Source organism: Macaca thibetana, chromosome 6 (genome assembly GCF_024542745.1).
Source record: "Macaca thibetana thibetana isolate TM-01 chromosome 6, ASM2454274v1, whole genome shotgun sequence".
NCBI classification, from domain to species: domain Eukaryota; kingdom Metazoa; phylum Chordata; class Mammalia; order Primates; family Cercopithecidae; genus Macaca; species Macaca thibetana.
In genome coordinates, this window is record NC_065583.1 from 45819954 (window position 1) to 45843182 (window position 23229).

Genomic DNA, 23229 nt, shown 5'->3' on the forward strand with positions numbered 1-23229 from the left:
GGCAAACTTCATTGTTGTCTTATGTTAAGAAATTGCCACAGCCCACCCCAACCTTCAGCAACAACAACCCTGACCAGTCAGCAGCCATCAACTTCGAGGCAAGACCCTCCACCGACAGAAAGATTACAACTCACTGAAGACTCAGATAATTGTCAATAATTTTTAGTACTAAAGTATTTTTAAATTAAGGTGTATATATATATAAAAAATATATATATATTTAAAACATAATGCCATTGCACACTTAGACTACAGTAAAGTTATGTACATCCCTACTTCATCTCACACCACACCTCAGATATTACGTGTTACATGAAGTACACTAAATGAACTGGGGAACCAAAACGTTCATGTGACTTTTACTGTGAGATTTGCTTTACTGCAGTGGTCTGGAACCGAACCCCTGTCTCTGAGGTATGCCTGTAATTACGGACTACCAGGTGAAAAGGTAGATGCCTTGCTCAATAAAAGGATTTTAATAACCACGTCCCAGATCCCACAAACCAAGAAAGGGCCACAGGTCCCAGACACCAGCCTGTGCTCCCCTGGCTTCTTACCGTCCCGAAACGGTTGTGTCTGCATCTGCAACCGGATCTTGATGAGGTCCACGGGCCCTCCCAGCCCGACAGAGACCACACCGGCCACCATGCTGGCCAGGAGCAGGTCCGACAGTGTGCGTGGAGGACTGGCCTCGGGCTCCCTGCAGCGGTGCTGGCTGAGGAACCGCTGCGTGTTACTGAAGACCCCAAACACCACGGAGTTGTAGACGGCAATGCTGGCAAGGGGGAAGGACATGCCCTTGAAGAAGCCAAACACCTGCAGTGAAACCCAGAAGGAAGAGGCGTGAGGACCCGGGGCTGCCGTCGCAGGGCCTGCAGGATGGCAGGGAACACCACTGGACACATCTGCCCAGGTGTCAACGAAGAGAGGGGAAGAGGGTGCTGATGCGACAGGAGGCAGAGGGTCGGGGGCTGCTCAGGGGCAGGCATCCTTGCTCTGATGACAGTCCGGCTTCTGCAAGCCGCTTTGTTTCCTATGGGTGGTGTCCTGGCCTGGAACCCACATGTGCCGGGAGGGGCAGTGATCTTGGGCTGGAAAAAAGTCAGGCTGTGGCCACGGGGGAACCTGAGGAGACCTTAGGAGCAGTGGGCTGGCCAAGCACCACACGCCCCCACCTCATACACCACAGTAAAAACATTCTCCAGGCACTGGCCAGGGGCCAGGCCCTGGGGAGCAACCGTAAGAAAGAAACGGCCTCTGCCCTCACTGAGCTCATAGTCTGGGGAAAGTGAGGTGCGGAACAAATTGACAGGCAGTTACAACATAGGCAGCCTGCTAAGCCTGTAGTATAAGACAGGGGTTCCCTAGATCCCTGAGGGGTGCCTGGGCCAGCCTGTAGATGAGTGCCCACCAGCATGGGTGTCTCCTGACAGAAGTAGCTGAAGGGGTTACACAAGGACACAGGATGCGCACACACAGGCTGCAGGAGGCTGAGGAGGCGGTGCTGCAGGCTGGGGTTCAGTCCCTTCCACACGGCATTCTTGATGAACACCACAGATGTGCTGAGGAAAACCGGAAAATTCCACAGGCCCTTGGAGGAGTCAGGGCAGCACACGCGTGCCAAATCAAATGTGAGAAAGTACTGGGAAGCTATTGTGCAGACTCCAGGCTGTGCACAAACCCACTAGTCCTTGCTGCACACACTGTACCCTGGCTGCCAGAGGCAGGGTGCCTCACACACACCAGCACATGCACACACACGTGCATATATACACACATGTATGCACACACACATGTGAACACACCTTGCTTCATACTGTTCTTCCATCGCAAGATCCTTCAGATAACTTGGATGTGGCTTAGCCATGAGCTGCTATGCCTCAGAGAAACCGCCCGCAGTCCCCACCAAAACCCCGGAGCTGGGACACAGGCTGGCAGACACTGTCAGGAATGTGTGCCAAAAGGAGAATCAACAGCCACTTTCAGGGGACTGTGGACTCCCACAACATCACCCGGGAACACCAAGTGCTAGGCTTGCAGTGCTCGCCCCAGTTGTAAAGCAGCCGATCAAGGGAGTTACAACAACAGCCTGATGCAAGACACACTTCATCTGTGGGAAAACTCTAGGTGCTTGCAGGAGGCTTCCGAGCCCCAGGGCATTTGTTGGGATGGAGTCCGGTGGAGACAGTGGCTACATTGGGGCCACATTTCCAGTGACTCAGAGAAAAGTCAGAGGGCTGCGACAGGGTTCCACCTGATGGTTTCTTTAAATCAGGTCATTTCATTCAAAATTTTAAAGTTTATTCTAAATTCCAGAAAGAGTGGCCTCAGAAAGTGTTCCTGGAGCACATGCCAGTTCTCAAGAAGGGAGTCTGATATATCTTCTACAAAGTATCATTCAGTTTTCCCTTTGGAAAAGGAACACCTCAGGTCACATGGTCTCAAGCACCCTGGGCACAGGTAAACTCTGCTGTCTGGGCTCAGATGTGCCTGACTGCCGCCAGGCCAGATAAAGGGAGGTCTGTCAGCACACGGTTTGCCAGTCACTTGTTCCTTTGTGAAAAACTGAGTGACCACCTTGTTTTTGCAGGAAGTTTCCACACTGTGGCTCCAGATTCTTCAGGATTTCTCCATAGTGGTTACACAAAACCGGAGTTTTTCTTCAGTTATGCTGTGGTAGGTGGCAGGGGTGAGTTTAGGTAACACGTAATATTTGAGGTATGGTGTGAGATGAAGTAGGGAAAATCGAGCCGAGTGTGAAGAGCAGAATGAGAGGTCCCCACCTGCAAGCCGGTGTGGGGCTGTGGCCCTGGTCCCTAGCCCGTGGGGTCCCAGGCAGGCATCACTCCACCCGCCCAAGAGGCACTTACGCTCTCCCTCCTGTACACCATGCGAATGCAGCTGAGGGTGTTTCCGTATCCGACGCCGGCCTGCAGGCGAGTCTGTGGAGAGAGGCAAGGGCATGGATCGGCTCAGAGATCACTCATAGCCCACTGCTCCAAAGATGCTGGGAGGGAGAGGCCCTGCTCATAGTGACCCCCACCAGCAAAGGGTCTGGGTTTCAGTCCAGGCCAGGCTGGTGCTCTGTTTCTGGCTTGCACTGCCTCCCTCTAGTGTCCCATTCAGACTTACTCATTGCAAAGAAGCCTGCTTTGCTGAAAGAATGGCAAAGGCCAGCTAGTTGTGCCGAATGATCGTATGATCCCCGCCTCTTGAGTATAAAAACTAAACTGGGACTCTACCCTATCTGCTGTCTGTTGCTGCCCCCTCCAAAATATCTTTGGGGGAGACCTGCTCTTCTTGTCCCTAGAACCACCACCCTAGGCCTCACCCCTCATCCTCACCAGAAACATGGCCTGAAGCCCTCCCTGGTCTCCTGCTTCTCCCTCACTTCCTCCATTTCTCTTTATACAACAGGCAGACTGATCATTTTCAAAGGTCAATGAAGCCTCCAGTGGCCTCCCATCAAATGTAGGATAAATTCTGCACTCTCCCTGAGACTGGGAGGCACCTGTCTCTCACCCCATGTGCCATCTCCTCTCCCCGGGCCCTGCATGAGCTGCATGTTCCCAGACCCTGCAGCAGCAATTCTTTCCTGCCTCCATCCAGCTGCCCCTGCTGTTCCCCACTTCTGGAAGGCCCTTCCTCCAGCTCCTCCTCATCTTTTAGGTCTGAGTCGAAATGTCGAGTGGCCCTATGTGTTTGATTACATAGGGTTTATGTTAGGTCACCCAACTAGGGTAGGACCACCTGTGTTACTTTCCTTTCATCTCCAGAGCTGGGCACAGCCCTGGCACAGTGGTCCTTTTGCACTGACTGAAAAAGGACTGTATGGCTAAGGTGTGGTGGCCTCTAATGGAGGCTGGCTTTGGTGACCAGGGGCAGCAGCTGACTGGCACAGAGGGTCTGAGTAAGTCAAGAGTACCCCTGCCCTAGCCTTAGAGGGTTCCACTTATTTTAAGATGTGCAGCCTATAATTCTCCATCAAAACACTTTGTCAGCATGCACAGCATGTCATGCCTGTGCACGAAGGTGCCATGAGACCACCAAAGAGGAGATACTATGTGGCCCAGTTTGCAGTGAGAGGCTGAGACCCAGAAAAGCAGGCTAGCTCTTCACACAAACCACCTGAGCTCAGCTCTGTGGACAAGTGGAGAAGGCCCTGGAAGGGTACATGTAGTTAAAATGGTGATCTCAGAGTTGAAGATCACAGGCAATGTTTTCCTGCATGGGACTTTTCTGCATTTTCCAACTTTCCTACAATCAGCAGATGTTACTTTCATTATTTGTAGTTTATGTAGTTTAAAACTAATGTAAAGTATACAACTCATATGGAAATACATTTTCTCAAAAACAACAACAACAAATTAATGTCACATGTAAGGCTAAAGCTTCATTGGACCCACCTTTGCTCTCACCCTGCTCCTCCCCTGAGTTTATGACCATGGCTAATAACATGGCCAAGAGTTTGAGAAGCACCCATTTAAATAGTTTTATAAACATATGTAGCCATAGGAAAATATAGGAAATAGTACACACCCTGTTCATAAGTATTACTTTCATAATCAGAGAAGTGTGTTTACTGACTCACTCAACCAATATTTGTTCAGGGCCTATTTTATTGGAGGCACTATTCCAATCTCAGGGAATTCAGCAGTAAAGAAACCAGAGTCTGCCCCCATGGAACTTCCAATCTGGTGGAGTCAGAAAAGATGGTCAATAAAAAGTAATTCCCAAGTAAATATATATTTTAGATGAAGACAAGTACTATAGAGGAAAATAAACCAAGGATAAGAAGAGCTGGTTGATAACAAGGAAAAGGTAATTTTAAATTGGGTGGGGGAGACTCCCTGGAAGATTCAGCAAGATGAGAACTGGACCTTCAAGGTCTTCTTGTTGAGCAGAACCACAGAGGCCTATGTCGGAGTGGGATGTCCACAACCAGGACAATGACTTGGGCCAGGTGGTAACTTAGGAGGTGTTGGAGGGGTGCAGGTCTCTCTCTGTGCCCCATGTAAGGCTGTCATGAGGTCCAACACTCTCCCAGGGCTGTCCCTGGAAAGTGAATCCACAGAATGTTTGACTACCACCCACCCGCTGCAACAAGTAATCAAGTTCCTGCTAAGAAAATTGAGTGGTTGAGTCACTCAAGCCAATAATACATGAAGGAACTCAACCTGAGAGCCAAACCTAGATCACAGAATAATTTCAAAGCCATGGAACAAAGGTCTGTCAGGCATGCTGACCACTCAGGTAGGCTGGCACTGAGGCCAGCAGCAAAGCCCAAGTCTCTAGGGCCCCCAGTGATAGCAGGAGAAGTCATTTAATTGCACCAACTGCATACTGACCATCATATAAAACTGACCTCATTAAATCCCACAGATGCTGTAAGGCATGGATACTGGTCCCGTCTTACAGATGAACACAACCGAATATAAAACTGACCTCATTAAATCCCACAGATGCTCTAAGGCACTGATACTGGTCCCATCTTACAGATGAACACAACTGACTCCTTACATTAGTTTCCTGTTGCTGCTGTAACAAATTACCCCAAACTTCATGGCTTAAAACAGCATGAATGCATTCTATTACAGTTCTAAGACCAGAAATCTGAAATGGGTCTCAGTGGGCTAAGATCAGGGTGCTGGCAGGGCAGCACTCTCTCGGGAGGCTCTTGAGGAGAATCTGTTTTCTTGTCTCCCCCAGCTTTTGGGGTTCACCCCCTTTCCCAGAGCCCCAGCATCATGGCTCCCCTTCTCTCCCTGCTTCTGTTATCACATTGTTTTCTTCCTCTTCTGTAGGAAGAAATCTAAATCTCCCTCCACCTCCCTCTTATAAGGACACTTGTAATTACATTTAAGAACCTCCCCGATAATCCAGGGTCATCCTCCCATCTCAAGATCCTTAACATAATCATACCTGCAAAGTTTTCTTTTGCCGTGTAAGATGACATTCACAGGTTCCACGGATGAGGACACAGGCATGCCTGGGGACCATCATTCAGTCAACCACACTGACTCACATGGTTTCCCCAGGAACCTGGCCCCCTCATTTGGTTCATCCCCAAGGTCTTTCACTCCACAGGACCCCAGAGGCTGCTATTTCCACCAACCTGTAGCCTACTGAGACCAAAACAAGTCCAGTCCAAGCTCTTAACCAGGTGTGACTGCCCTGAGGGTTGGGTTCTCTGACCTATACATAGTGTTAGGTATATAATATGTACTCAATGAACACCTATGAAAGACAAGAGAGAAGAGAGTTTGTTCCCTAGCCCAGCTTCAGTGCTTTTAGTTATTAGGAAAAATATCTCCAAATCTGAGGTGTCCAGGGCCCTCATTTTGGGCCTACAGAATGGATGATCTTGCCATTATCTTTCTCATCTCTCCTGGTTATGCAGAATCAATTTTAAGACTTGCTTAGATTTGGACTCTTTCACTTTGGCAAACCTGCTCCTATTGTATCAAGTAAGATAAAATTAAGAATAATTGTATATATTTAATGTACCTCCCATATTAATATCATCCACATAAACCTCCATGAAAGCTGAGTTGCATTTGACTATTTAACATGAGGTTATATTTTGTAAATATTTAGTGCAGCATTAATTTTGATTGTGTACTTTTCTTCTTATATACAGTTTTCTCAGGTCTCTGACACTTTCTTTGGTCCTTATAGAGAATGGGGGCCCTGGATTCTGTGAATGCAGTGGATACATCTTGAAGATCATGGCCCTTCATGCAATATTTAGCTGAAAACTATGAGCTTCATGTCATGGGTGCTATGAATCTCATGCTACTCCAGTTCATGGTGTCCCTCCCATTGGAAGCTCTCAACACCCCACAGCTGAAAACGCAAGGAGAAAAGGATGAGTGCTCAGTGTCAGGAGGTGAGGTGGCTGGAGCCTCAGTGCTTCAAGTTGAGTCACTGCCTGGCCTGCCCCTGGTCTGGCAGAGCAGGCCATGCCCTGACTGTCCTGGGCCAACATGCATGCCCCAGACTGGACTGGGTAGTGAGGGGGCAGCCTGGAATGGTGGGGAGCACGCTGAAGCAAAACAAGAACCCCTAGTGGGATGTTCATGAGAAGGAGGCAGACACCCCCCACCCCAAAGCCTGTCCATTGCAGTCCAGTCCCAATGGTCTACAGGAGTGGTCCCCAACCTTTTTGGCACCAGGGCCCAGTTTTGTGGAAGACAATTTTTCCACAGACCAGGGTGGGGTGATGGTTTCGAGGTGAAACCATCAGATCATCAGGCATTAGATTCTCATAAAGAGCAGGAAACCTAGATCCCTCACATGCGCAGTTCATAATAGGGTTTGTGCTCCTCTGAGAATCTAATGCTGCCACTGATCTGATAGGAGGCAGAGCTCAGGCAGTAATGCTCGCTTGCCCACTGCTCACCTCCTGCTGTGCGGCCCAGTTCCTAACAGGCCACAGACTGGTACTGGTGTGGTATGGGAGTCGGGGACTCCTGGTCTAGAGGCAGCCAAGCCCTTACTAGAAAACCTAGCCACACTGCATCAGACATAGGTACCAGCCAGGCCTCCTCAGCCTAAGACCATGTAGCCAAGGGCACAGGAAGAAGTCTTTCACTGGGTCAGCAGCACAGGCCTTGTAGCTGGGTGAGTTCTGGGACCCCAGAAAAGTGACTGTCTGCCTCCCTGCACCCTAGCTTGTCTATTCATGATAGTAGCATCATCTCGCTCCTTGCTGTATCCTCAATACCTCCGTGAACAATCTTCACGACAGCCCCACCAGGGAAGTGCTACTTGCCCACTTTACAGACAATGAAACCAAGGCTCAGGAAGGTTAAGTGCTATGCCCAGGTCACTGGAGAGTAGGTGATAAGGCCAGGATTGGATTTCCAGTTATTCAGACTTGCCTGGCCCTTTCTTGGTGGGCAGGGTCTGTTGAGAAAACATCAGCCAGAAGGAAGGAAAGAAGGTGTTCTGGAGTGCAACAGGGGCACTCAGGCCGAACAAAGACTGGATGTCATGTCTCAGGAGGGCTTCCCTCCAGAGCTTCCGGGCAGAGTGCCAGAGAAGGGAGAGACTGCCTTTTCAGGCAACCGTGGCCAGGGAGCTCCACTCCTGTAAATTGTGCTAAATCCAATGGCTAGTGTCCTTAGGAAGGACGGGGAGATCTGACACACAGAGACTCAGAGGGGAGGCTATATGAAGACAGGCAGGGCCTAGAGTTACGGAGCCACTGCCCAAGGAGTGCCAAGCACTGCAGCAGGCACTGGAAGCTGGTAGAGGACCATGTGGCAGGTTCTCCCTCAGAGCCTCCAGAAGGCACCAACACCTTGGTTTTGAACTTCCTGTTTCCTGACTTGTGAGGAAATAAATTTCTACTGTTTTAAGCCACCCAGTTTGTGGTTGTTTGTTACAGCAGCCCAAAGAAACTAATCCATACCCTCAAATTTTTATCATTAAATCTCTCACACCCAACAGTGACTTGTTACCAACTTATATTAAGTCAGCCTGGGTTTTAGAGAAACAATAGCCCTTTTCCTTGCCGAGATGCTGGGCCTGTGGCAGGCAGTTCCACGGTCAGTGACTGAGCATGCCACCTGGAGAATGCTTGTTCATCTTTTGAGGTGTCCCACTGACCGCCAAAGAGAAATTTATAAATACCATTTAAATCAGAGAATTGAAAACACATTCTCCAACTTTGGTGAAAATCTTCCCGGACATTGTCACATGATGTGGTAACTGAGCAAAACTTAACATCTATTGAATGATGTTGATAAAAATAGCAGCTACCAATTTTGAATCCCTACTGAGTACCAGAAACAATGCTTATAATCTTATACTGACCCTGTAAGCCAAGGATTCATATCGTGTTTAACAGAAGGCTATACAAGCAGGAAATGGCAAACACAGGATTCACACCTAGAGCCTGTGTGGTTCCAAAGCCCATGCTTTCCGGCTTGGCCATGCTGCCTCCCCACTGACCCATTCCTGTGAATTGGTTTGTTGAATGATCCCTGGAGGAGACACACTGGGAATGACTGAGGTGAGTTTGGGAGGGTGAGAATCGCCAGGAACAACCAGCACTCTCATGGAGACATTAAGGAGTGCATCTGAGTCCTCCAAGTCTCCCCAAGGCCCAGCCCTGGAGAGGTATGCAGCAGGCAGCTTGAACTTGGCTGAGGTCCAAGATGGCCACTCATTCAGCAGGTGCTTATCCAGGGAGGCTGTGCCCAGCTCTGTGCTGAGCTGCATTCTGAACAGGAGAGAATCAGAGGCCACAGGCTAGGGAAGCCAGGCCTGGGCAAGGTAACCAGCCAGCTCTCGTGGAGGGTAGAGGGCTCAGTGCGCAGCTACCACAGAGGTAGGAAAGGTTTCTGAGGACCTGACTTGGCTCTGGACAGCCCTGGGGAGTCCAGACATGGGCCCTAACTCTGGGCAGCCATGGCTCAGCCTTGATAGGCTAGTAAGTTCATTTCAGACATGAACTTGCTGCACAGCCCTCCTTGGTGGGCTCTGAGATCCAGGGCCTGGGTATGCAGGGCTGGCAGGAGGCAGGCAGCAAGGCCCCTAGCACACTCTGCAATCCCATTCTCCCTGGGCCTCTCCCAGCACCTGCACCACACCACTTGCTCAGCTCACTATGTGCACCATACACACACTGGCCTTCTTTGTTTTCCTGGAGAATGTACATCGCAGCCTGTTCCCACCCTTGGGCCTCTGCACTAGCTTGTCCCTCTGTGAGTAGCACTCTGACCCCAGTTCTGCACGTCTGGCTCTTTGTAACATTTGAGTCTCATCTTAGCTGCCTCCCTGGCAGAGAGGCCATCCCTGACTCTGCAAAATAGAGAAGGCTCTTGTCACTGTCTTTGCCATCACCTTGTGTGTCCCCCTAGCACCTACCACTGTCCATAAATGTTTTGTGCATCTGTTGTGTTCCCTAATTGTTGTCCACCAGTGTCCTAAAAATATCTATATCCTTGCCTGCCTCCCTCACTCCTAAGTTGTCAAAGCCTAGGTCAGCCTGGAAGTAAAGTCTACTTTGGAGCTTTGAATCCAGCACCACAATGCCCTGCTCTGAGATCTGGGGCAGGATCCTGAACTCTGCACTTTACTCTCCTCCTGTATAAAATGGGAAGATTATACCATTCCAGGAGGGTCAACTAAGCCTGCTTCACTCACCACTTTGTGTGCCCATCTCCCAGCACTGGGTCCTGCCTGCCATCCCCCTGCATTGGGACATCCCCTGGGGAGCCTAAATGCCCCCTTTTACTACTTACTTAAAGCGTTTCTTCAAATATTTAAAACAGGTAGACTGATCTTCCCATCAAGAAGAGGGTGAACATGGACCCTGACCTAGGAGAGGGTCCATTTTCATACAGGAAGCAAGATGGGGAGAAAGGACATTGCAGCAGCCATTTGAAAAGGGCCTGTGAGGCTCCTCTCTGTGCACAATCCAGGCAGAGCTTTAGAAACGGATCTGGAAGCCAGTCAGCAGTGAGGAGGCACAATTTATGGCTCCGTTCCCAGAGCATAGCTCTAAGTTCTGCTTACCACTGGGGACTGGTGCAGGGGTGGGGATGGGGTGAAAGATTGCTCCTTTGCAGTATCTCACACCTCAGTTTTTAACTTGTTGTATGATCTGAGATAAGCCCCTTCCCCTTTCTAGGGAACATCCCAGAAGAAGGGGCTTGGATAATTCCAATGCCAGGAAGGCCCCACCAGCTCCAGAATCCTCACACCTATGTGCTTCATCAGGTAATGATGGGTTCCCATCTCCAATCTAGTTCTCAAGTTCTACCTGGACCTCTGAGTGTTTCGAGTCTAAATCAGACCTCCTGGCACTCCCCTCCCCCTGGGCTGGCAACAGAGAGTCTGCCCTGGGCAGAAGACTCTCTGGGAGATCAGAAACAGCAGGCATAGTCCCAGAGGCAGGTCAGCTCCATGCCTCTTTTTAAGAGGAAATGAGAAACATGGCTACTGTACCTTGACCGTGTCCAGAGGGTGGCCGACGATGACACTGGCTGCACCTGTGGATCAAAAAAGAATGCCTGGTAACTCAGCCCTTGGACTCCTGGCTTGCACCAGCCAGTTCTTGGGACAAAATAGTCACTCAGTTAGTCAATGGTCAGTTGCTGGGGTAGGGGGAGTGGGTGGGCTCCAATGTTTTAGGCACTGGCCCATGCACCAAGGAAGGCAGAGAAAATAGAGTAAAACAAGTAATCGCTCCATAAAAGGGAGGCAAAGGGACTGGAACAAGTAGATATTCACAGGCAAAAGAGTGAAAGAGTGGAGATAGACACCCTACCTCATACCATACACAAAATTAACTCAAAATAGATCAAAGATCTAAATGGGAGAGCAAAGCGATAAGATTCTTAAACTAAAACACAGAAAAAAAATCTTGACCTGTGATTTGCAAGGGACTCTTAGATATAATAGCAGTGGACTCTTAGATATGATAGCAAGGGTACGACTAACTGAAGGAGTGGAGGACATGCCACACCAAAATATAGCAGATGGGTATATTGATTATTTCAAGTTGAAAACATTGAGAAATCATAACTTCTGAAAGGGTGAACTGACCTGCCTCTTCCTGCATGCAGCAAACAATAAAGATTCCTCTGGGAGGGATACCCTCTCCATACCAGGGTAAGAAAATAGCCCTTATTAGCCGGGATTTGGAATTGAAGGCTGCAATGGCCCTGAATTCATACTTAATGAAGCAATCCTTATATTCCACCTGTTTTATACCCCCCACCCATACTTCTAGTGACTCCTCTAGCAAAATTCCACCACCCTAGCCAGATTTTCTTTGTCCTGCCATTTCTTCTCACATTGATCACTCTTTGTTTAAAAAGTATGAAAAGATCTTGTGTTGGCCACTTCTCCCGACTTCACTCTCTTGGCAAGATCCCTATGTCATGAAAAACTAATAAAATCTGTATTATTTTTCTCTTGTTAACCAGCCTGGTGTCAATTTTGTTTTTATATTCAGGTGAAGAGACCAGTAGGAGCTAAACAGGGGGTCAGAGGTTATCTCTAACTCCCCTACACAACACAAGAAATAATAACATTCATAAAAATTGAAAACTTTTGCACACAAAAGTGAAGACATCCTATGGAATGGGAGAAAATGTGTGGAAATCACATATTTGATAAGAATTTAGTGTCCATATATAGAAATAACTCTTACAACTGAATAATTTTAATGGGCAAAGGACTTGCACACACATTTCTCCAAAGATGATATACAGATGACCAACAGACACGTGAACAGAGGCTCAACATCTGTAGTCATTTGGGAAATGCAAATTAAAACCACGATGAGAGTCCTCTTCACACGCACTAGGATAGCTATAATTGAAAAAAAGTGGGAAAGAACTGTTGGCAAGGATGTAGAGAAACTGGAACTCTTGTACGTTGCTTGTAGAAATGTAAAATGGTGCAGCTATGGTGGAAACAGTTTGGTAATTCCTCAAAAAAGCTAAACACAGAGCTACAACCTAACCCAACAATTCAATTCCTACATATATACCCAATAACAGAAAACAGATACTCAGACAAGTACAAGTACACACACATCATGGCAACATTGTTCACAATAGCCAAAAGGTGGAAATAATCCAATTATCCATCAACTGGTGTATGAATAAAGAAAATGTGGGATATTTATACAGAGGAATACTGTTTGGCAATAAAAAGAAACAAACTATTGATGCATACTACAGCATAGAGGCACCTCCAAAACATTATGCTAAATGTAAAAAGCCAGACATAAAAGGCAAGGTATTGTATGACTCTACCTATATGAATTATCCAGAATAGGTAAATCCATAAAGACAGAAAGTAAATTAGTGGTTGCCAGGACTGGGAAGAGGTGGAAATGGGAGTGATTCTTGAAGGGTACAGCATCTTCTTTGGTCACGAGAAAAATGTTTTGGAACTAGATAGAAGTGACAGCTGCACAGTGTTGTGAATGTAATAAATGCCACTGAATTATACACTTTCAAATGGTTAATTTTCTATTATATGAATTTCCGCTCAAAAAGTGGGGCAGGATATGTGTAAAGAAAAGACCTGAAAACTTTCAGTTACCTGCAGGTTACTTAACTTCTCTATGTCTCACTTTTAGCATGCATAGAGTGGGATTAATAACAGCACCTATCTCCTGCTTCCATGGTAAGAATGAAATTCAGTAATGCATATAAAATACCTAGCAGAGAGCCTGACACCTACAGGATGCTCAAATGTGAGTAATGTCACCATAGAATTTTTTAAAAAGAAGACCCATTTGGAAAAGTGATGAATACACTGTATCTTTTCACAGAAAAAATACCTACACACACACACACTCACAAGACTTGTACAATTTGAAGAGAACCAAGGCTGCCCCAAGGCCACTTAGATTAAGAAGCCCTTTGTATTAGTTTGTTCTCTTGCTACTATCAAAGACATATACAAGCCTGGGTAATTTATAAAGGAAAGAGGTTTAATCAACTTACAGCTCCACATGGCTGGGGAGGCCACACAATCATGGTGGAAGGTGAAGGAGGAGCAGGTCATGTCTTATATGGCAGCAGGCAAAAAGAGAGCTTGGGGAACACCCCTTTATAAAGCCATCAGGTCTCATGAGACTCATTCACTACCATAAGAACAGCACAGGAAAACTCGCCCCCATGATTCAATTACCTCCCACTCAGTCTTTCCCATGATACATGGGTCTCTTCCATGACACATTACGGGAGCTACAATTCAAGATGAGATTTGGGTGAGGACACAGCCAAACTACATTATTCCACTACTGGCCCCTCCCAAATCTCATGTCCTCACATTTCAAAACCAATCATGCTTTCTCAGTGGCCTCCCAAAGTCTTAACTCATTTCAGCATTAACTCAAAAGTCTACAGTTCAAAGTCTCATCAGACAAGGCAAGTCCCTTCCACTTATGAGCCTGTAAAATCAAAAGCAAGTTACTTTGAGCCTGTAAAATGAAAAGCAAGTTACTCTGAGCCTGTAAAATCAAAAGCAAGTTTCTAGAAAGTTACTTTCTAGAAACAATGGGGGCACAGGCATTGGGTAAATACACCTGTTCCAAATGGGAAAAATTGGCCAAAACAAAGGGGCTACAGGCTCCATGCAAGTCCAAAATCCAATGGGGTAACCAAATCTTAAAGCTCTGAAATGATCTCCTTTGTCTCCATGTTTCATATCCAGGTCATGCTAATGCAAGAGGTGAGTTCCCATGGTCTTGGGCAGCTCCATCTTGTGGTTTTGCAGGGTACAGCCTTCCTCCCAGCTGCTGGCATGAGCGTCACCCACAAGTTAGCAAATGCTATCAACATAGCTGATCTGCATGCACTGCTGCAGAGGAAAGTGCTCTGAGAGGTACAACCGGTGAAGGAACTGAGGGAGAAAGGAAATGGGGTTTCTTTTTTAAAAAATAATTTTATAAAAAATTATAATGCCCATGAGGCTGGCAATGAGTGCCTGTGGCTTTTCCAGGTGCATGGTGCAAGCTGTCAGTGGATCTACCATTCTGGGGTCTGGAGGATTGCGGCTGTCTTCTCACAGCTCTACTATGCATTGCCCCAGTGGGGACTCTGTGTGGGGCTCCCACCCCACATTTCCCATACACACTGCCCTAGCAGAGGTTCTCCATAAGGGCCCCACCCCTGCAGCAAACTGCAGCAAACTTCTGCCTGGACATCAAGGCATTTTCACACATCCTCTGAAATCTAGTGGAGGTTCCCAAAGCTCAATTCTTGACTTCTATCCACATGCAGGCTCAATACCATGTGTAAGCTGCCAAGGCTTGGGGCTTGCATCCTCTAAAGCCACAGCCCAAGCTGTACATTGGCCCCTTTTAGCCATGGCTGGAGTGGCTGGGACACAGAGCACCAAGTCCCTAGGTTGCACAGAGCAGGGGGGCCCTGGGCCCAGCCCAGGAAACAATTTTTTCCTCCTAGGCCTCTGGGTCTGTGATGGGAGGGCCTGTTGCCAAGGTCTCTGACATGCCCTGGAGATATTTACCCCACTGTCTTGGTGATTAACATTTATTTCCTTGTTATTTATGCAAATTTCTGCAGCAGGCTTGAATTTCTCCCCAGAAAATGGGTTCTTATTTTCTATGGCATAATTAGGCTGCAAATTTTCCCAGCTTTTATGATCTGCTTCCCTTTTAAACATAAGTTCCAATTCCAAACCATATCTTTGTGAATACATAAAATTGAATGCTTTTAGAAATCACCTCTTGAATGCCTTGCTGCTTAGTAATTTCTTCCACCAGATACCCTAAATCATCTCTCTCAAGTTCAAAGTTCTACAGATCTCTAAGGCAGGGGCAAAATGCCACCAGTCTCTTTGCGAAAACATAGTAAGAGTCACCTTTATTCTAGTTCCCAACAAGTTCCTCATCTCCATCTGAGACCATCTTAACCAGGACTTCATTATCCATATCACTATCAGCATTTTGGTTAAAACCATTCAACAAGTCTCCAGGAAGTTCCAAACTTTTCCACATTTTTCTGTCTTCTTCTGAGCCCTTCAAACTGTTCCAACATCTGCCTGTTACCCAGTTCCAAAGTTGCTTCCACATTTTCCGGTATCTTTACAGAAATGCCCCACTCTACTGGTACCAACTTATTGTATTAGTCCATTCTCATTCTGCTAATAAAGACATTACTGAGACTGGGTAAATTATAAAGGAAAGAGGTTTAATTGACTCACAGTTCTACATGGCTGGGGAGGCCACACAATAATGGTAGAAGGTTAAAGAGGAGCAAAGTCACATCTTACATGGTGCCAGGCAAAAAGAGAGCTTGTGTAGGGAACTTCCCTTTATAAAGCCATTGGATCTCATGAGACTTATCCACTAGCATGAGAACAGCATGGGAAAGCCTATACCGATTCAATTACCTCCCACAGGGGTTCCTCCCGTGACACATGGAATTATGGGAGCTACAATTCAAGATGACATTTGGGTGGGGAAACAGCTAAACCATATCAGCCTTGTTGTAGCAGTTGGTGACTGAAATTGAAAGGGAAACTGTTCTTCAAAGACAAATTGCCAAGCACACTGATGAAGAAGGAAATATCTGCATTAGTAGAGGTGATTTAACCAGGTAAGGTAGCTAAGGGCTCCTGGACTATGAGATATTTTTAGGGACAAAGAAACCAGCTAATCCCAGAACAATGAGTCCCTGGGTCCAAAACCACCTGTCCCCTCTCATGCCCTGCGACCTACTAAACTGGGCAGAGGCAGAGAGGTGGTAGCAGCAATTGACCCTTCCCAGTAGTGGGGGGAGGAGCGCTGGTCCCAGGCTCCATGGCTTCCTCCATAGTGAGTGCACACATCCTTCAGCTCAGAGCAGGCTTAGATCCAGCCTTGAGCCAACATCTCCCTGCCACCCATTTGAAAGCAGGGGATTTGAGATTTTAAAAATGGAATTATGAGGTCAGTGGTTTCCAGACCTTTGCACTTCACAAACCAGTAAAATCTCACACAAAATGTGTATGTGTGTGGGGGTAATATAAAAAAAAAGGGCAACATTTTGTTATGTAAGTTTGTTTGGAAAGAGTTAAGATGAAATTAAGATGGCAGATTCTGGTGCCAGGCAGCCTGGGTTGGAATCTTAGTGCCAATGCTAGATGCATGGTCTTAGGTAAGTCAGTGAATTTCTCTGTATCTCAATTTCCTCATCTGTAAAATAAAGATGCAACGGTACCTGCCTCTTTGGGGTTGTTATAATAACTAAAGAACTATACATAAACTGACACAAGCGATCACATATTGCAAGATTCAATTGACATAACATATCCAGGAAAGGCAAATTTATAGCAAGGAGATTAAGGAGAGGGAACAGCATTCAACTGCAAATGAGGGATCTTACTGGGGGAGGGATGAAAACGTTCTAAAACAAATTTATGGTGATGGCTGCACCACTGTAAAATTACTAAAAGGCATTGAATTGTATATTTGAAATGGGTGAATTTTATAATATGTACAATAAACCTTGATAAAATTATTTTAAAAGAATACATATAGCACTTAAACAATACCTGGCACCTAGCTAGTAAGTATTCAAGTGTAGTAAACACTTATCATCATTTTATGGAAGCAAAAAAAAAAAGGCATGTTATTAGTTTGGTGCAAAAGTAATTGCGATTTTTGCCATTACTTTCAATAACATCACCAAAGTAAGGACAATACCAGAATAACGCACAAAAATCCCCTACTTGCTGTGAGTTGGGGAGGGTTCGCGTGTTATCAAGTTTGGGGGTGGGGAGGGGTATCAGAGTCTTGGAACTACTCTGACTCAGCCCTACCTTCCAGGGCATTTCTCAAACCAAGCCATTTGCATCCCTACTGAAGGTGGTCTGCTTATTTAAGGGGCAGCCCACAGAAGTGTCTCCACTCTCTGCCTGCCCCGCTGAATGGTGGAATAATGTCCAGTCAAAAAGGGCCTGGATATGCCAGGGGACCGCAGCCCCCTGGCTGGGACAGTTAGGAGAGGCGGGTCTCAGCCCCACCCAAGGGCATCTATGCCAGCAGACTTACTCAATGTGAAAGGAGCCACCTCTGCTCAGGAAGGTGTGAAGCAGGGCTCTGCAGCCACCAGTGGGGGTAGAGAGGTGGTCTCCTGCTAGGTAGGAGGGGAGGAGTTAGGATCCAATCTGGTTTGTTTTTCTTTTCATCTTATTATCTTTTTTCCCCCCTTTGGTGAGGGGCTACATTTGCCAACATCCCTTTTAGGATAACCCTTTTAGATGGGTCAAAAGAAAGACTTTTTATTTGATTTTATTACCATTAGCAAAGTCCCTCAAACTTCCCCCTTTCCTAATAGCTGAGAAAAGAGGGATAGACCTATTGGAAAGAAAAATGGAGAAGCAAGGAAATGAATGCAACTTTCGCCCAGGCAACCCATCCCAGGCCCAGTAAAAATGTGGCTCCGGGAGCTGTGGCGAAGGGACCAGTAGACCCAAGAGTACCCAGAGAAGGTGCCTTGGAGGTAGGCGATGGCTGACGGCTGGCGGCGGCTGAAGGCAGTTAAGTGCTCCTTGCAGCCTGACAATGAGCACCTGCAGCCGGCGCTCCGCTCCCTGCTGTGAGAGCTCCGCTCCTTCCAGTCGGGACGCCCTCTAGGGCCGGCCTGATCTCGAAGCCTGGCTCCCCACGACCCTGCGCCCCGCAGTCAGCAGGCAAGCGCCACCCTCATACATAAGTTCCCGCGAGTCACGTCCGCAATTCAGGTGTGCACCAGGTCACTGAAGGGTGTGTGCGCCGCTAGGAGCCTCCATTGGCTGTGGGCTTTGACCAGCTGTTTAATCATTACTGCATCAAGTCCCACGGTTCCTAACTTAATGAGCAAAGCAGAAGCTCAGCCCGAATCGCTGTGAAGCTCTAGAATTTAGCCCTGGCAATTGCCAGACCACCAGGGGGATCTCGGGGCCGGGCACTCCCCAAAGCAGGCTGCGCGCGCAACGGGGAGCGGGATGGGCGCGCACCGAGGCGCAAAGTTTCCTCAGAGCACTGCGGCAAACTCCACCAGGCTCGCTCGCTCTGACCGGGGGTCCCGGGTAAGCACGCTCACCTCCGATCCAGCCCGCCGCAAAGTCTTCCAGCTGGAGGCTTCCCATGGCCGGTGCTCCGGTCTCGCCCTCCCGGAGTCGGGGCAGTGCTCACTTAGGGTCAGTGGGGCATGGCCCGCGGGCGCTAGCGCGCCGCAACACCAAAGTCGGAGTCTCCAGCACGCCGCAGGTCCTTCTCCAAACCCAGCCCCCGAGTCACCCGCTGCGCGGGCTGCCGCGCTCACCTCTCCAAGTGCCGGAGGGCGGCTGACATCACGCCCCCAGTGGACCTTAAAGGCACAGCACTCTGGGTAGTTAAGGGTGCGCTCCGCGCGGCTCGTCCCAGACCCAAAAAGGCAAGGGTCATCAAGTGAAATTCTTAGTCCTTCCTTCTCCGGGTCCCTTCCTTGCCAACTTAAGAGCCTCGGCGCCTTTGAAGTGAAAGTGCCAGCCGCCCATCCAGAGATGGCATTTAGTGGCGTTGCTCCTGTCTCCCTGTGCTGTGCTGACAATGCTGATTCCAATCAGCGGTGGACTCTCTCCCATCCCAACGCTGGGCAGTGATGCCTTTTTGTTCATCCCAGACATGTCCCACTCAGTGCCCCGTGTCTAGAGCAAGCACCTGGTGGTTCAGGGTCATGTCTAACTTTCAGCTACAGCTCTCTAGGGGCCCAGCTCCCTGCCTGGCCCTGGCTCAGCCTACACTGTCCGCCCTGGGCCAACAGAAGGTGGTGCTCTCTACCTCAAACTCCCTCTCTGTAGTCAGACCCTACATTCAGCCAGGCCCCAGGCCAGAGGCCCATGCTCACTGGAGAAGTGGCCTGTTGTGTGGAGAGGCTTTTGTTTCAACGAGAGTTTCTTTCCTCCCCTCCTAAGAAGACTCGAAGCCACCCAGCATTCCGCTAGTTTCCAGCAGGGACTCAGCTGTGGGTCTCAGCCAAGATACCCCAACGTTGACAAGAATGGTGGAGGGTATGGTCAGGAGGAAGGGGCCTCTGCTGGGCCTGCTGTTGTCCCCCTGGACATATCCATGTCACGTCATCCAGGTTAATATGCAGGGACAGTCAGCTAGATCTCCTTCTTCCAAAGCAAGACAGCCTGACCACCAAAGCTTGATCCTACAAAGGCCTGTCCACTGAGAAGTGGGGACTTGGAGGTGAAGGGCGCTTCCTGCAGCATTGCTCCCTCCCCTGCCCGGGCACACAGAGAGTGGACCTGTGTCTGGAGAGGACAGCCCGGGATGGAGTCGCCCGCCTGGCTGGGGAAGTATTGCAAAGTTCCAGGGAGGAGTGGAACCATCATACTCCATCTCTGCACCTCAGCTTCCTGCTGTGCATGGTGACGCACTCAGTCTTGAGGCTTCAGAGTTACCGTCAGCATCAACCCGAAGCTGTGCCCTGCCATGCCCGGGATATATGCCTAGGGCCGCTATGAGAAATGCAGGTCTCTGAAGAGTGGCCCTTTAGTGAGTTCACCATTGGAATGCATCCACAAGTGGAAAGCCTGCCAATTCTCAAAACCTACTCCTTTGGAAGACCACCTAAGGGGTGCCAGGCAGATTGTCCCCTCAGTCCTGTGTCAGCACCAATTGAGGAGGTCTTAAGTTGTCAGGCAGTGTCCCTGGCAGCCCCAGGATGGCCTCCCAGGCCCAGAAAGCTGCTGCTTGAACTGCTAATGAGTTGGAGCAGAGCAGAAGGAGTGGGTCACTTTCCAAAATGAATTACTGCACTCCATTCCCAAATACGTGCCACAAACCTGCCCATGGGGCGCATCACCCAGGGAAGTACAGGGAGGACCCTAGGTTTACCAGCAACTGTGGCCAGGCCTGGAGAATCCCAGACTACAGGGCTATGAGCCCAGGCCGAATGCTGGCTCTGTGGCCAGGATCTAGGCCCTCCCTTCTTCCTGGCCTTTGCACTTCAGAGCACCACTTGCAGTGTGCTGCCGTTCACATTTGCATTCTACACTCGGGAGAGGGCAGGGCAGCTACTGGCCATTACACAGAGAAAGAAACTTCACAGAGAAATCCACTCCCTGTGTGACTAGGGCCAGAAAGCAACCCCATTTCCTCTCTCCCTCAGTTCCTTCCCCAATGATGACCTCTCAGAGCACTTTCCTCTGTAGTGGGACATGCAAATGGGCTATGCTGATAGCATTTGTTAACTAGTGGCCCACTCATCATTTCTTATTGACCCTTTCAGGCCACAGAAATTTCCTGAGCACCAGTCTGTGCTGGTGCCTTGCTTTTGGGAAAGTCTCTGTTTGAGAGGAGACAGTCCGTCTGAGATGCTACACAGAGGTGGCTGTAAGAGCACTGGAGAGAGAGTCCATTGTTCTCCAGGAAGCAATCAGGCAAGGCTCTCCAAACCTGGAGTCTCCTGGCTGCACCTTTGGTCTACAGAGCTCCACAGCTCCCACCTCCCCAGTCACTCTCTCAGGCAAGCCAACAATCCCCTCCCCGTGTCCACCTGCCACACTTGGGCAGCAAAGGCCTGGGCCAGCTGTGCATGCCTGACCTGCTGCAGTGAAGGCCCTGCCCATGCCGCCTGCTCCCCTCTGCTTCCGGATTCCTGCCCTCACCCAGCTTTCCTCCCACTTCTCCAGCTGTTCTCATCTTCTTCCCTGCTGCCTTGGCCCCTTCTTATGCTTAGGTGTGGATTCCTCAGGGCCCCATCTGGACCCTCACCCACCTGCACCTCCCATCTCTTAGCGTATAACCCCCACACCTCGCTTCTGACTCCAGACGTCCCTCCACTCAACACCTCCACCTGGGTGGCTCAGGTCACCTTAGCGCATCCCTCGATGAACTCTCTCTTCCTCCTCCAGTGCCTCTTCAACTTAGAGAAACACACCTCCACCCAGTGGCCACCCAAAACAGAACCTTGGATGCCATCCTCCATTCCTCTCTCCCAAGGTCTTATCCCACCAGCCACAAAGTCCTGAGTGTCTATCCCCTCAATGACACCCAGACCTCACTGGTGTCTCCGAATGTGGCTCAGCCCAGGCCTGTGCCACTGCCCTGCCTGGATCACAGTGGACACGGGTTCCTGGGTTCCTCTGCCCCAGTCCTATATCCACCCTCCAGCTGCTGTCCCAGTGAGCTTCTGAAATCTTGAATCTGCTCAGTTTAGTGACCTTTGATGACTTTCTGTGATCTTGAGCATAAATTCCAGTTTCCCAGTGTGTTGTGTGTAGCTCTGTGAGACTGGGTCTGGCTACCTTTCCAGTTCTCACCTCAATGTCCCACATTCTGTGCATGTGTGTGACTGTGCATGTGCTATTCCCTTGCGAGGAACACTTTCTCCCTCCTTCTCCCCTGGCTGACCCCTGCCCGCTTCTTAAGACTCAGCTCAGCTGTCGCCTTCTCCTGACAGGCCTTGCTTGAAGGCCTTCCTCATCACCCTATGCCACACGGGATCTGCTAGCTCTCATCTGTGTTTCTGAATATTCTGAGCATATCTGTATCACTGCTGTCAGACTCAACGGTTGATAATCTGTCTTCCCATCCAGACTGTGAGTCCACTGAGAAGAGGGTACTGCCTCATTCTGCACTGGACCTGCAGAGCCTGGCACAGTCCTGGTGGGTAGTCACTGCTCAGTCAGCTGGGCCTTAAATGGGGAGATATGGGGAAAAGTCTGAAGGTCCTGCCGGTGGCTGGCAGACAAGGAGGGTGTCTGGGTACAAGACAGAGCTGAAGAGATGGCCACATCACTCCCGGCTATGAGGATTCCCCCTGGCCTTTCCTGGAGCATCACAGAAGCCCGGCTTCTTTCAGGCCCTCAAAGGTACCAGCCACATTTCCCCACAGAGCTTTTGCACTGACCACTCCCTCTGCCTGCAGCTCCCTCTCCCTGCCCTTCTCATAGCCAACTCCTACCTCCTTCAGATCTATGCCGAAGCGTCTTCTGCATGAGGAGGCCTCCCCAGTCCCCTCACGGGAGGTCAAGACCTCGTTGCCCTCTCTCAAGGCACCTCTGCTTCTTTTTCCAACTCTCACCATGCCGCTCAGTCCTTGTGCGATGCTTGGTTGCTGCAGGAAGATAGATAAGACCTGTCTGACCTATCTGCCACCATGACATTCTCGGGCTCTGCCACAGAGCAGGCAGACAACAATTACTCAGGACTGAGTTCAAAGGATTAATGAAACGGGAACGCAGGTTTGTGCTGTCTTTCTTCTTTGAGCGTTTGCCCCCGCTGCATCATTCCTGCACTGGCCTCAGACAACGGGAGCTCTGAGCCCCCTCCCTGACTCTGATGGGAAGGAAAAGGAGCACACGATTTTCGAGCTTCTCATTGGAAGCAGGATTTCTTCCTTTGTTGATGGCACTTTGAGAAGGTATGTGCAGAGCATGTGCAGACTAAATATGGCCCGTCACCTATTCAACTTGAGGCTGGCAGTCAAGCAACAGAGGCCAGTGGCTGTGAAGTGAGGGGGTGAAGCAGCAGGCGGGAAGGCTGGGCTGCCTGGGCTCTGGTCCCAGTGCTGCTGCTGCCTCTCTGGGCATCTTGGGAAAGTCCAGGCCTTAATTCTTCCTCTATTTTTTGGAAGGTAAGGATGATCCCCTCCTAGGTGGTGTCCGCAGAAGTCTGAAATTCTTGGCCACAGGGATATCAGCTTCGGAGGTCTCATCAAGGTGCGCCAGGAGGGGGCGCTGATGCACAGCACTTGAGGCTCTCGGGCAGAG

At 49.1% G+C, this 23229-nt stretch overlaps 2 protein-coding genes across 8 annotated transcripts in view; one reads left to right on the plus strand and one right to left on the minus strand.

Annotated features, from left to right (window-relative positions):
- Positions 1–18962, minus strand: part of SLC25A48 (solute carrier family 25 member 48) — a 50538-nt gene extending 31576 nt beyond the window's left edge. For 5 of the 6 annotated variants that reach the window (XM_050792836.1, XM_050792835.1, XM_050792837.1 and 2 more), the window contains exons 1-4: positions 18567–18962; positions 10960–11003; positions 2871–2942; positions 558–816 (exon numbers count right to left, since the gene is read on the minus strand). In XM_050792836.1, the coding sequence (XP_050648793.1) occupies positions 558–816; positions 2871–2942; positions 10960–11003; positions 18567–18612 (421 nt within the window). In that variant the 5' untranslated portion in view covers positions 18613–18962. The remainder of the gene's footprint in view (positions 1–557; positions 817–2870; positions 2943–10959; positions 11004–18566) is intronic. The other variant, XM_050792839.1, reaches the window with a different exon arrangement.
- The window catches only part of CXCL14 (C-X-C motif chemokine ligand 14), a 728461-nt gene that overhangs the window by 455882 nt on the left and 249350 nt on the right, over positions 1–23229 (plus strand). The window lies entirely within an intron of this gene.